Below are 14,240 nucleotides of genomic sequence, written 5' to 3' on the forward strand. Positions count from 1 at the left end.
TGATAATTCAATAAAAAAAATCTAATATTTAAGGATGAAATTAAAAAAAACACATTGATTGAAAAAAAATCAGAGAAGAAAAACAAAAAAGCAAAGCACTATTTCAATAAAATAATGTTTGGTGAGTAGGGATTCAGTAAAACCCCAATCAACCCAATATTAAAGATGAAATAGGAAAAAGAAAAGTTAATTAAGAAAAAAAAAACTTGAGCTAGTCGGGTTAATCCATCAAACCCGCAATTCGTATCATGTGAGTGTGATTACTTAATAAAAAATAAATACAATTTTAAAAAATGAAATAAAAAACATTAATAAAAAAACTAATTAAAGTAGAAAAATTAAAAAAAAGTAAAACATTATTCCAATAAATAGTGCTTTGTGAAGAGGGTTACACTAAAACCTCTTTTTTTTAGTTTATAGATAATTAAAAAATAAAATTTAAAAAACATATATTCATTGAAAAAATAAATAAAAATAAAAAAAGCAAAACAAAGTATATTACAATGAATAATATTTTGTGATGAGAGGAATAATAAAACCTCCTCTTCTAATTTATAGTTAATTGTAAGTGAGCAATTAATTAATGGAGTAGATATCCATTATCCTTTACTTGCATTTTCTTATCTTGCATTTAATATATAACAATGGTAAAAAATAGAAAGTTTTATTTTTTTATAGAAACAAAAGAAATTATTTGCTCATATTTACTAATGATATTTTTTTAGGTTTAGCATGGATTATAAATGAATTTGAATTAGAGGAAAAAAAAATTATGAGACCAAGATATCTCTATATAAAGCAATTGAAAAAACAATTATGAAGCTCAATCCCTATATAACCTAATATTAAAAGATAAAATTAAAGAAAAACTAAATAAATAAATAAAAAAATTGAGTTGTTAGAGGATGAAATTGATTAAAAAAATATATTCAATTACAAAATGATAAAAAAAATAAACCGACTCTACCCGGGTCAACCTTCTAAACCCGTGACCCGATTCATGAAATCAAGAAAACTTTATGAAAAGAAAATTGAAAAAAATTGTGAAGCCCAATTAAAAAATATTTAATTAAAAAATAACCAAAAAATAATCAAGATCAACTTGTCAAACATGTGAATTGAGTCATGAGATCATAATAATTCTATAGAAATAAAAAAAAAATAGTAAGTTCAATTTCCAACAAACTCAATACTGAAGGATGAATTAAAAAAAAATTAATTAGAAAAGGCAGCAAAAAAACAACAACATAAGTCATCCCGGGTCATCTCAAGTTAACCTATTAAACCCACAATCTGGGTAATGATATCAGGATAAATTCATAAAAAGCAAATAAAAAAATTATAAGACCCAACTTCCAACAAATCTAATGTTAAATGCTGAAATTGAGAGAAAAAAAAAACTAAACTCATGTGACTAATATATAACTTAATAGAAAAAAAATAAAAAATATATATATAAAATACAATTCCCAAAATAATCTAATATTGAAGGGTGAAATTTAATATATAAAAAATTGAGTTATTGAAGGAATAAATTAAAAAACAAAAAAGCAGAAAAATATTTCAATAAATAATATTTTGTGGGTATAATTATAGTGATTTAGCAACATCTTTTAATGTTTTGTTAATATTAATACATTTTATAAATAAAACCTAGTCCGCTTTCGTACAAGAGTGTTTTTTTATCAGCAAATAATTTTTTATTAACCAAAAGATTATTTATTTATCTATTATGATTTTATTATTCTAGATTTAGTATCTGCAATAATAAATGTGTTTTTTTTTCATGTTTTTTAGTTTATCTAATGTTTATACAGTTTTGAGCATTGTTTTCATTCAATGCTTATTTTTGTTTGTTTTATATTTTCATGGGGTTCTTCAATGTTTAATTTTTTGTGTTGTATAGTAAAAACTTGTTGCACGAAAAAGTTCAATTAGACGAGGGTTTTCTTGAAGTTCATTGTAAAGCTACCCGTAGATTGCTGGAAAGAAAATCATGCAATTTTGCTTGTATTATAGTTTTTTTTTATTATTATTTTTACTTTGAACTTGGAATTGTCCATCGATTTTTTTAAAACAAATATTTATCTATTTACTTAATTATTTTATGTTTTAGGTGCGCATATATTAAGACACATCTAAGTCCTTAGTATTCTTTGTGTTATAGAGAAGTTGATATTATTTTGGATATATCAAGTCTTTCCCTTTTTTTTTATTTATTAACACTAGAAAAACCAACTTTGGAAAGGAAATGAACATAAAAACTTGAAATGATTGAAAATAATTTTAACAATTTTTAAATATAAATGATAAAAAAGGAAATCTCATTTTTAACATGAATGGAAGTATAGAATATAGATAGACATATTGACCCCCAACCGATATGATTTTTTCATACGTTATTCTACAATTCAAAACCTCTTGACAATTAATATTTTTGTATCCTCTCATGTTTTTTTTTAATAAATCTAATAATCATTTTTATGAAATATAAATTATTAAATTAAAATTAAATAAATATATAGGTAATAATTTATTTTTTATTATTTAGTTTTTTTACCTAATCTATATCATTGAATTTAAATAAATAACTATGAATCGTCATAATCTAAAAGAAACACAACAATATTAAAATTAAGAAAGAAGAAGGTATACGAGTTGTAAATTTCGCTAAACAAATAAATAACCCCTTACAAGTATATAATTTTCCCTATTCTCCAAGAAGAAAATTATAAAAATAAAAATACCTACCAATAACACGGCCAAAGGGGTTAACGTGAGTTTGGGAGGAATTTTCTATATTTAAACAAATATTCACTTTGTTCTCGTTCTCAACCCTCTCATTCTTCAAACACACCATCATTGAGAGAGAGAAAACTAAGAAAGCCAGAGCTCAGAGAGAGAGAGAGAGAGAGAGGGAGGGAGATGGAGGATACTGAATCCAAGTTTAAGAGGGTTTGCGTGTTTTGTGGGAGTAGTTCAGGCAAGAAAGCCAGCTACCAGGAAGCTGCTGTTGAGTTGGCCAAGGAACTGGTAATTGTATTTATATATGTATACACACACACACACACACACTTCATATCAGCTCACAGATACAATGGATTTCTCCTGGTTCTTTTCACATATTCATCCCTACCATTCAACATTTCTTTCGAATAGCTTTTCTTTAGACCATTCCCAACTTGGGACAATTTCTTCGTTTTTGCACCTCTTTTTTGTGTTCTTTTTTCGCCCTTATCTCTTTCTGGGTCTTAGAAATTCAACTTTGCTCATTGAAGGAGAGATTCTAAAATTTTCCTTCAATCTTTTGGGTGAATATATAAAAATATTTCAATGTTAATCCTTCATTCAACGCGCAATTTGGTTAAAGTTATTATCTTTTTTTATGGTCTTGGTTTTGGCTTTTAGTGCGCAACAAGACACCCTCTTTTTAGATTCTTCAATATTTTCATCGTCTATTTCTTTTGTTTTTGAAAAAAAAGTTTGTATATTTATTCATTCCATTAGCCTGAATGATTTTGCTTCATGTTTCTGCAAATATACTTCTTTGTTTTTTTCCCCTTCTTCAAGTACTGGGTGTGGGAGTGGTGGTGGTGGTGGTGTGTTTGCAAGTTGCCACAAAACAAGCTTTCAACGTGGGCTTATGATTGTTAGAGAAGTTAGCTGGGGGAGAGAAGGTTTAGGGTTTATGTTAGGCATGAGAGACTGCTAGCTGTAACCTGCCTGTCAGTTGAGCAGCCTTCTTGCATGATCCTTTGTTTTTGTTTTTTTTTGGTTCTGTAAATTTAATTTCAAGAAAAAGAAAATATTAAAATCTAAATAAAAACAAGATGAATATTCTTTGGTTAATCCCCTGGGGAACCAAACGTGCTGCCTTGATATCATGACTCTTTTAAGCGTGTTCCCTTTGGGCACTACTTCACAAACTCAAACTCCATGATTTTTGTTTATGGGGTTCCCTGCCAGTATTTTTTTTTCACTCACTGGTCTTTATAGTTTTTATTTGTTCCACTAGAAGCTTATGATTATTATTGTCATATAATGAATTCCATGGTTAATTTATTGAATCATACTAATGAATATCTTGTGGTGTTGATGATTGTTATTTGTGACACGTGTTAACTGGGTTTGGTTTTCTATGAGTCTTGAAGGTTGAGAGAAGAATTGATTTGGTCTATGGAGGTGGGAGCGTGGGGTTAATGGGCCTTGTTTCTCAGGCGGTTCATGATGGTGGGCGCCATGTTCTAGGGTTAGTCCCTCCCTCTCCATCCCTCTCTCTCTCTCTCTCTCTCTCTCTCTCTCTCTACTCGATCTTTACATCTTTGGATGTCAAGTAAAAGAAGTCTGCTTCACAAGACAAGCATCATTTTTTCTCATTATAATAGTTACCTTCCCCTTTGGTACATTGAAATGGGGTTTGACAGACATTCTTTTGCTTATTTGTTTATTACTGTCAGTTTTTCCTCTTGAGCCATGCAGATTTCCTAATTTCCAATGAATTGGAATTCCCATTTCTCAAACCTACTCAAAGCCAGACATCATGGGATCAAATGCTGGTCCAGACAGAAATGAGGAATTTAACAATTTCTTTTCTTAATTTCTTCTTTTGAATGAAAAAGTTGTGTTTCGAACACGTTAATTTTGTAGCTAGTAACTGTGGACGTGGTACTGAATTTATTATTATTGGTTTGTGCTTATTATGACCATGGCTAGAGTTCTATGGTAAAAGCGAGTGTTTAACTAATGTTTGGGAAGCCTTTTGAGCAGCCTTGATCATGAGTTGGATAAAGTGGATCTGTTTTGGTCCTTGCAATGTCAGTGTAATGCTACCATGTCTTCCTGTTAGAGAGAAAGAGACTGAAAAGGTTGGTAGAAAGTATGCAAACTTTAAGGCAGTGATTGGAGCACCCTTCTTTTTCATGAATAGGAAAGCAGTTGCAATTTTGATTCTTAGAAAGACCTCGCTACCCCTGTAGTAAGTAGTGTCACAAGATTGAAGGCCTGTTTAGGTTGTCAAATGACCTTGCCTGGGGGCAACTAAATTGCTTCCTTAAGATCAATAAAACTCACTGACCTTCAAAAAAATCTTCACATGCATTATTCTCTTTGAACCTGTGTTGCTTGGATATTGTTCCTGACTTGCATTTTTTGGATTGTTTTCATCTTGCAGAGTTATCCCAAGGTCCCTAATGCCCAGAGAGGTATGTAAACAAACACTAAAACACCCTAGTATAAAGCAAAACCTCAGTTTTGTTTTACATGATCATGTGCTTTGTCTACATTAATGGCAGTAAAATTATGCAATGATAAGACAATATGATGTCATTGGATACATTTAGTATGTTTTGTTCTGCCACTGTCTTTGCATTTCGTGACCCATCTGTCCATTCAGCCAAGCTCCTCAGTTGTTTATTAACACACTTAAATATTAAGAAGTAGATGTGTGTTTGTTGGCTTTTAAAAGAAGTCTAACAGTACTGTGAAACTAAACGAGGCATTGATTAATGACAAGTATTAAATATTTTGTAATATATACAATCTTTTTGCAGGTAACAGGAGAGCCTGTCGGGGAGGTTAGAGCTGTATCTGATATGCATCAAAGGAAAGCTGAAATGGCTCGCCAAGCCGATGCCTTCATTGCCCTCCCTGGTAAGGATTTGATACGTAGACTATTTTATGGGATGTGATGAACAGTATATGCAATGTGTTAAGAGGTTCTCACAGTCACAAATCAAGCATCAAGACAGAATTCCCATGCAATTGGACTTGTATATGTTCATGCATTACAGTAATTTTTCACAATGTCCTTAACTGTGATCTTTGTTAATGCCAGGGGGCTATGGGACACTAGAAGAATTACTTGAAGTAATTACATGGGCTCAACTTAATATCCATCACAAACCTGTAAGAATTTTTCTCCTACTTTTTTTTTATAGAGAATGATCATTTGCGGGGACGGATCCAAATAATTAACGTCCTGTGTCGTTGCATAACAGAAAGTCAAACCATGAAATCATTATGAAGAAAAGATTAGTTAAAATGATCAACACTCTCTTATCCAAGAACAACAATGATTAACACGCGCGAGCTACAATTATGCTTTTCCAAAGGCATCAAAATTTAAATGATTCCATTTTATTAGCAATTGTCTCTTACAAGAAAAACCTAACTAAAAGTATATGCACTGTTTTCATCTTTAATTGCTTTTATTAACATTTTTCGTTGCTTGATTAAGAAACTAGCAGAGACAAAAGGATGGGTAACAAACTGAATTTTACTAGAACAATCATTGATTCGCAGTTTAAGATGACATGCTATGATTATCGCCCATGTGTCAGGTTCATTAGCTTTTATTGGACATTTAGATGGCTATTTTCAGAAAGTATCCAACATCTGCGCGGCATGTGTCTTTTTAACAAGGGATAAAAAAGAATTCTTAGAACTTTGTTGGGTAGCTTCGTTAACAATGAACAAGCATGATAATCCATTTAATATTTGTGCAGCATAAAGAAGGATTAAAAATTCATAGAATTCGTTTAAATGAACCACAACGTAAAGATATCTTGTTTATGAAGAAAGGAGTTCAAGGTGCTGTACTTTTATGTAATTACTAGAAAATTATCAAACTAAAATGATGGGAATTTAAGATGGTAGTATGCCCTGACCAGCAACTCTCTCTTATTCTTTAGATCATTTCCCCATAACATAGCAGCAGCCGTTATTGTTGCGTCACATGTTGTCATGTTTCCAGTTCTACAACTCTTTGTATATCTTAAAATATTTTAGCTCGCCTGGAAGCTTGGAAGGTGTCAGATATGTCAAGTTTCTCGAGTTCACGGCTGTTTGGTTGTTGCATATGCTTCTAAAGCTAACCTGACGCCATCTTGGTCAATAAATGTTATGGATTGTGATAGAGAAGTAATGTAGCTTTGAATCAAATCATGTGGCCCTTCAATGGATTCACATGGGAAGATTAGCTTAAGATATGCCATCTTCAAGCAATATAATTTTGTATGGCGTGTTCGTTGGTAGGATGTCCGTCTGAATGGGAGAAAGTTCCCAATAGAGACATAAAAAAATGTGAAGGTCTGATGGTCAAAACAAGGGTTCTTTAATAGTAGGTTAGGTTAATTTGGTATTTAAATTAAGATGTTTCGGTATCGTGAAATGTAGTTTATTAGGGAATTAAGCAGGTGGGTCTTTCATGTTATTTTTGCAGGTGGGCCTCTTGAATGTAGATGGATACTATAATTCGCTGCTGTCTTTCATTGACAAGGCCGTTGATGAAGGCTTTATATCGCCTGCCGCACGTCGCATTATCGTGTCTGCGTCCACAGCTAAACAATTGTTCAGACAGCTAGAGGTAAATGCTTCTCTTGCATAAAACATGGTTTTTTGCATGACAATTCAGAAGGATGACTTCCTTGAACATTCCAATATATATTTGTTCATGTGTGATTTGCTGTCTTAGGAGTCAAGTTCCACTCAAATCACATCTTAAGAAAGAAAGAAAAAAAAGAAAGGGAGGTAGGGTGCCCCTTGTGCGCGAGAATGGGTGCTATATATATGATAAATGAATAAATAAATGGCACTGTAATTTTTTATTACCTGGTGGATTCACATAACCTGATTCCGTATACATATCTCATTGTTTTTTGGGTAACTTTTTTGTTACTTCAGGATTATGTGCCAGAACATGATGAAATAACAGCCAAGTTGGTGTGGGGGGAGGTTGATGATAGACTGACCTGCGTGCCTGAATCTGGGGTTGCCTAGTAATCTCTTTGCTTGGGGGTATATACAACATGGACTTCGGTTTTGCATGCTTGCTCGGTGTGATACAGGTATATACGGTCTTGTATACCGTAGACAACAAGTCAACAAGCTTTGAGAAGAAGAGCTTTTTGGGTTTCTTTTTGACATTGAGTCAGCTCTGATGTCTCGAAGTCCAATATATATAATGTAATGGAAAAGGAGCTCCTCCCCTTTTGCCCTTTTGTGAAAACTTGGAAGGAAGAAATGGAATCAATTCAGGCTTTTTTATAATTCTGTTTCCATCTTCAGACGAGAAGGATGGTATTATGTAGTTTATGTAGTCAAAGTGACCAGATCGAGTAATTAGAAGAAGAAAAAAAGCCATTTTATCTACAGTAGAATCCATTAAAGCTGAACCAATACAATTTGTGTTCCTGTTCGTAAAGTAAATTTAACAGAACACGGACGATCACGTCTTAACCATTTTTAAGCATCGGATCAAGGTCCCTCAAATGGCTAGTGCTTCTGGCATCCAAGTGACCAGATTATCTGAACCTTTTTTCCTCGCCACCCCACGTTTTCCACTATAATGCTTCAGGTTTTATGAGCAAATGCATGCGGCTCCTGATATTAGACATGACTAAAAGGAACAAGACTACTATTTTGCGGAGGGAATTAGGTGACGTTGAAAATAATTGGTGCATGTTCAGGGACTAATTAAAAATAAGATTTATTTATTTTAAGTTAAACACTTTGTTGAAAAATATTCTTTTCTAGATGAGTGCTATACATTAAAATGTTAAAATTTATAAAATCAATTATGAATGAATACAAAATTAATCTTAAGAATTCTTTGATGGAGTTGGGGAAAAAACCAAAATTCAATCATAAAGATTTGTCCCATGTTGGTGAACAATTGTTTTCTTCTCTCTTCCAAGGCTTATATGTATATAGCCTTTGTCCCACATAAGAAAGGATGCAATCCCGATCACTGATTAGTATTCATGATTCTGGTTAAAGTTAAAAATAACAATTAAAAAAAAAACATGTATTTTTTATAGGCAAATAGGCTATAAATATAAGCCCCAAATTCATAACTTTATTCTCTCTAAATAATAATAAAAATATTTGTCTCTTTATGAGATTTTCAATGTTTTAAATAGACCAGAAACTCGTGACCGAGTTAATCTAGAATTACAAATAAAAGAAATATAAAATCTAAAAATAAAAAAAAAATCACAAAAACTGTTAAAATTGGAGGCCTCAGCAAGATTTTTAATATCTAAATATTTGATGGTATGCATAGTAATACAGTGGTTGCTATAAGGAAAACGATTTCTCGAAACTTCTATAAAAATTTGAGCGCAATTCAACGGTCAAATAAAATGTTATGATTTTTTTGAGCTATTATTTTTGTCTAGCGCGACCAGACCTTCTCATTGGCTTAGACATGTCCTACTGGTTCATAAATACATTTGGCAGACCATCCACGTAATATGTCTGGGACAGATCCTCATCTAATTATAGTAGACTCACACCTAACTGCTCAAAATCACCTGTTATCACTAGCCCGACTACATCCGATTGCTTCTGCAACTAATTTTCTTCTTCTCCTATGATTTAGTTTATATCACATGGAATCATCAAAGTTTAAATAGTTGAAACACCCCCTCCTTAGTTCCCAACCAGAATTCAATATCTTTGATAAAGTATTCTCTTTCATTTTATAATCAGTTTGTGGAAGATCAGAACATTACGACACAAGGGAGACTAATTTGAAGTTTTCTGTAAGGCAGTGCATCTCGCATGTCTTCATGTATGGGCATTAATTTACTACTATCCAAGAGTTTCTCCCAACAATTAACAATCCTCTAGAATGATTCGGATTATTTGAAGACGTTAAGTGACACATTATCAGAGTATCTTTTAGAATATTTGATCTTTTAGGTCATGATAAACCAAATAATGTCTGAGAGGGAACGGCTTCTTGTTCATGGAGTTTTCCATCTTTTTTTAACAGCCATTTAAAAAATACAACATCCTTCATAACACGAAACCCATTTTAAGACTCCAAGTCTTCTTTGCAATATATATATATATTTGGATTTGAAATCGAAATGATATATAATGAGGTGCAATTAAATTCACTCTCAGCTTAAGCTAACACTTGAAATTTGGATTAAATAATATTCCCAATTTCTCTTTAATTTCAGTTAAGCATGGAAATTAAGGAGTAGTTCCCTCCGTTTTTGTGGGATTGAAAGCTAAAGAACCATATTTTAAGGAAGCCGTGATTCAAGCTTGTGTCTACAGGTGAGAGACACATTATCTTCTTGTTTTTACATTTCAAAAACAAATTTAAAATTTTTTTTAAAAAAATTAATGTTTTTATTTTAAATTATTTTTTCTTTTATATTTCCAAATCATTATAATATATTGATATTAAAAAAAATAAAAAAGAAAATATTATTTTAATATATTTTTTTAAAAAATCATTTTTAAAAACAAGTATAGCAGATTTCCAAACACTAGCAGTCAACCATTGTATGGCCACCTAATTGAAGGCACTTGGTATTGTTAATTACAGAGGACAGACAATGAAAAATAGACAATCAACCAAGCAACAATTGATGGATCACAGCCCGGCTATCAACAATTGATGGTGACATTGCGATGATAACATGGAGAAAACCTAACACATAACACCCAGATTACAAAAATGGCATTGCCTTGAGGTGTGTTTCCATGCAGATTCCTTTGAGCTATTATGAAATTTGAGCGATGAACTCAAAACCATATTTTATTCCAAAGTTTGCCAAGGCTGTTGCAACTTGCAAAGGACTTCGGCAATGGCAAGCTGGCTAAGCCCACCCAAATCTCAGTCGACTGAAAATGAAAACCAACGGAGTTTTTGGAGTTCGGCGGGTCAGCTCATGCACAACCAAATCTCAACCCACTGAAAAGCATCCCCATTCTTGATGCTTTTGTGATTCATTCTGTTGTGATTGTGTGTTGAATTGAGATAGAAGCTGATTATACTGCCCAAGCACACTAGAATTGGGGATTGAAATGATGCCATTGTTTTTGCAATATCATTCCATTACAAGGAAAAAGAAGAACTGAGAGAGAGAGAGATTCCTGTCCAGTGCGCTTATTCCGAAAATTGATACTCAAAACTCGCATGTCTTAAAAGACATTACATGATATATAAAAATCGTTTACATCTCCCTAATTCACACTTCACAGTGATACGAAATTCGCAATGCAAATGCTACCCCCTCTACAATGCGGCAAAGTAATCCTTGCTCTGTCTTGGGTCAGGTTTCATGGACTTGTCACCAGGCTTCCACCCAGCTGGGCAAACTTCATCTGGATTTTCTTGCACATACTGCAAGGCCTGCACGAAAATGCAAAAGCAAAAAACGATTAAACAGAAATCAATCAGAATGGAAGGAGAACATATGCATGCCCAAAGGCACTTTAGATCTACAATAAAACCAAGTCTTAATTTACAAAATCTTCTGATTTTAGAATATTGTTGCCCTGTATTTGTGAAATCACCTGGAGTGTTCTCTTTGTCTCGTCAACACTACGCCCAATGGCAAGGTTGTTAATGGTGGAGTGTTGGATGACTCCTTCTTTATCAATGATAAAAAGTCCTCTCAGAGCAACTCCCTGAAATTAAAACCATAACTAAATAAATAAAAGGAATGCAGAGGCCAGGGCTCCTCCTCCAAGCAGCGTGCAGAGGCTGAGTGGCCATGGTGTTTAATATGAGAACCCTTTTCCCAACATTATCAGACAATGGGCATTGACTTCAGGATCCATACGACCACTACGAGTATGAAGAAGACAGTCTGATTCCCATTCAATATTCATTAGAGAACTAAATGTGCATGAGACCTATGTCACAATAGTTTAGCTTCGTACTGAATCGTGCCAGTAATAAACAGAAGACAACTAATGCATGGATGTGTGCATGTACATGCATGTAGTTACGCACTGCATTAACTTCAGGATCCATAGGACCACTAAGAGAATGAACAAGACAGTCTGATTCCCGTTCAATAGAGAACTAAATGTGCATTAGACCTAAGTCACAATAGTTTAGCTTCATACTGATTCATGCCAGTAATAAATAGAAGACAACTAATGCATGGATGTGTGCATGTACACACATTAAAAGAATCGAAGGGGATTATTGTGTTCTTTTAGAATGACAATAAAAAAAAAAAAAAGAGCTCCTCATACCTGATCAGGGATTAACACTCCATAAGATTTTGAAATGGATTTGGTGACATCAGAAATCAAAGGATACTTCAAATCTCCAAGCCCACCAGACTTTCTATCTGTTTGGACCCAGGCAAGGTGCGAGAACTGCACAAAGAGTATCATGACATAATCAATATCAATAAACAATTTCTGATTTTTAGTCCAAGACCAAAATCAGCTGTGATACAGCAAATGGATAGTGGATACTTCCATTCGCTGTGATCAATATCAATAAACAAACTTAGAAGCTAATTTTGTCCAGAAAATCAGCTGTAATCAATATCAATAAACAATTCCAGTTATTAACGCAAATGTTTATGTATTACTAGAACAGACAAAAGCTTATGGAATAGTAGCCACTGAGCAGTAATGACCTAACTTGCTACCAAAAAGGTTGCAATTGCATTATATGAAGATTATAACTTCTACAGCCAAATTCAATAGATTTATGACAGGAACCAAAATTGAGATTCTTTACACTAATTATCAGTTCCTATTTTCTTCTTCAACCAAGTCCAAGCTTTGTCCATCACAATATTCACTTCAGCTGAGCAACACAGAATGCTGTGATTTGAGTCATACAGTTTCAAAATACATGCAAAGGCCATGCAATTTTCTCAGTTGTTCTAGCAAGCAAGGCCCGCATTATTTCTGTTAATGAAACTAATACATATATACATACATGCAAATCACCGCAACCAAGCTTTAATCCAAGCAAGCTTAGGTTGGCTACAAGAATCCTTCCCCCCACCTCACAGAAACAAAAGTTTCCAATGAGATTATCTAGAGACATTATCTAAATGCGTGTGTTGTGTGAGAGCCAGATCATCAAATAAAGTTGAAAACTTCAAGTGAAGACTTAAAAACCACCAAAGTTTCAGGCCGGATTCATACAACTCCTAGGATTTTGTTTCTTGATTTTCAAAAAACAAAAGAACATACCACACTGTCAACTGAAACACCCAATACTTCTGTGTTTATCTGCTTGAATTCCTCATAACGGTCACTAAAAGCAGTGATTTCTGCACACAAGTGGGTCAAAAAAAAAATTGAAGAACAATTAGCATCCACAACTCATTGAAACTTCAAATTACATTTGCTGAGTTCAAAACAAACCTGTGGGACAAACAAATGTGAAGTCCAATGGATAGAAAAATAGAACCACATATTTGTTCCCGATATATTCAGATAGTTTAACCTGAAACCAAAATTACCAAATCAAACTAGAGTTTAAAATAAACAACAAAACATGACCGCAATTGCAAGGTGGTAACAAAATCAATTCACATTCATTAAAAGAATACAATTTTCACAAAGAAACCTGAATAAAACATATCTCAACTAGCTTGATTGACACATTATCATCGTTAATCAAGTTAACAATTAACCAGTTAAGATTTTACAACGATCAAAGCAGCAATTAACTGTTTTTTCAAGTCCAAATTTCACCAAACAATACTTCAATGTACATTAAGAAATTTAATTAAAAAAGTCGGTTAAAAAAGGAATGAAAATAACTCCTTATATTCAACAGCATTGTAAGCACAAACTACCTTAATAAACTCTTGATCGAAAACAGCCTCAGCCTCGAAATCCGGTGCTACGTTTCCAACCAATGGAAGTTCACTCTACACAGATGAAAACGAAAGCAAACCTAGTTAGAGACTAATTATCAAACACAAGAGAAGCATTTACAAAGAATTACTATAGAAACGCAAATTGAAGGCATAAAAATCATCGATCCAATCTGAATTATTTATTTATGTTTGAACTTACAGAGGCTTTGACAACGAAGGACTTTGCAGAATGAGAGCCGCGGGTCAGGGAAATGGAACGGAGGACGGGAGATTGGATAGATTTCCGTGTACCAGAGAAGGAGTTGGGGAGAGTTAGGGTTTTAGAGAGAGGAGTGGCCATGGATTTGGCGGCGGCGATAGAGGAGATGAAAGAGGTAGAAGTTGCCGAGCAGGCCATTTTTTTTTCCGGGGTGGAGGGAGCGGAGCAGAGCAGAGGGCTCCTTCTCTTGTAGTTGTACGTGGTGTCTGGGTGCGGGTAGCAGCAAGCAAGTATAAGCTGGAAAAATGATATGAGTGATTTGATAAAAACTAAAACCAAGTCATAGTATAGAGATGAGATGAGAGAGTAAACCCAAAGGAATAATAGATACTATTTATTATTATTATTATTATTATTATTATGTACATTGTGGACTG

General features: G+C 33.4%; 2 protein-coding genes across 2 annotated transcripts; one reads left to right on the forward strand and one right to left on the reverse strand.

The window, feature by feature from the left end:
• Positions 1–2,836: 2,836 nt before the first annotated feature.
• On the forward strand, positions 2,837–8,049 carry LOC7485293 (cytokinin riboside 5'-monophosphate phosphoribohydrolase LOG7). The gene is made up of 7 exons (XM_002308406.4): positions 2,837–3,033; positions 4,152–4,249; positions 5,171–5,201; positions 5,550–5,649; positions 5,834–5,904; positions 7,220–7,363; positions 7,681–8,049. Exons 1-7 carry the CDS (start codon positions 2,926–2,928, stop codon positions 7,774–7,776), a joined length of 648 nt encoding a protein of 215 aa, XP_002308442.1. The 5' UTR covers positions 2,837–2,925; the 3' UTR covers positions 7,777–8,049.
• Positions 8,050–10,812: 2,763 nt separating this feature from the next.
• LOC7466003 (2-Cys peroxiredoxin BAS1, chloroplastic) lies at positions 10,813–14,173 on the reverse strand. The gene is made up of 7 exons (XM_002309359.4): positions 13,804–14,173; positions 13,581–13,655; positions 13,144–13,225; positions 12,970–13,049; positions 12,007–12,132; positions 11,317–11,430; positions 10,813–11,152 (listed from the first exon to the last, which is right to left on the reverse strand). Exons 1-7 carry the CDS (start codon positions 13,999–14,001, stop codon positions 11,036–11,038), a joined length of 792 nt encoding a protein of 263 aa, XP_002309395.3. The 5' UTR covers positions 14,002–14,173; the 3' UTR covers positions 10,813–11,035.
• Between the last annotated feature and the right edge of the window lie 67 nt (positions 14,174–14,240).

The sequence above is a fragment of the Populus trichocarpa genome, chromosome 6, assembly GCF_000002775.5.
Source record: "Populus trichocarpa isolate Nisqually-1 chromosome 6, P.trichocarpa_v4.1, whole genome shotgun sequence".
Classification (NCBI taxonomy): Eukaryota; Viridiplantae; Streptophyta; class Magnoliopsida; order Malpighiales; family Salicaceae; genus Populus; species Populus trichocarpa.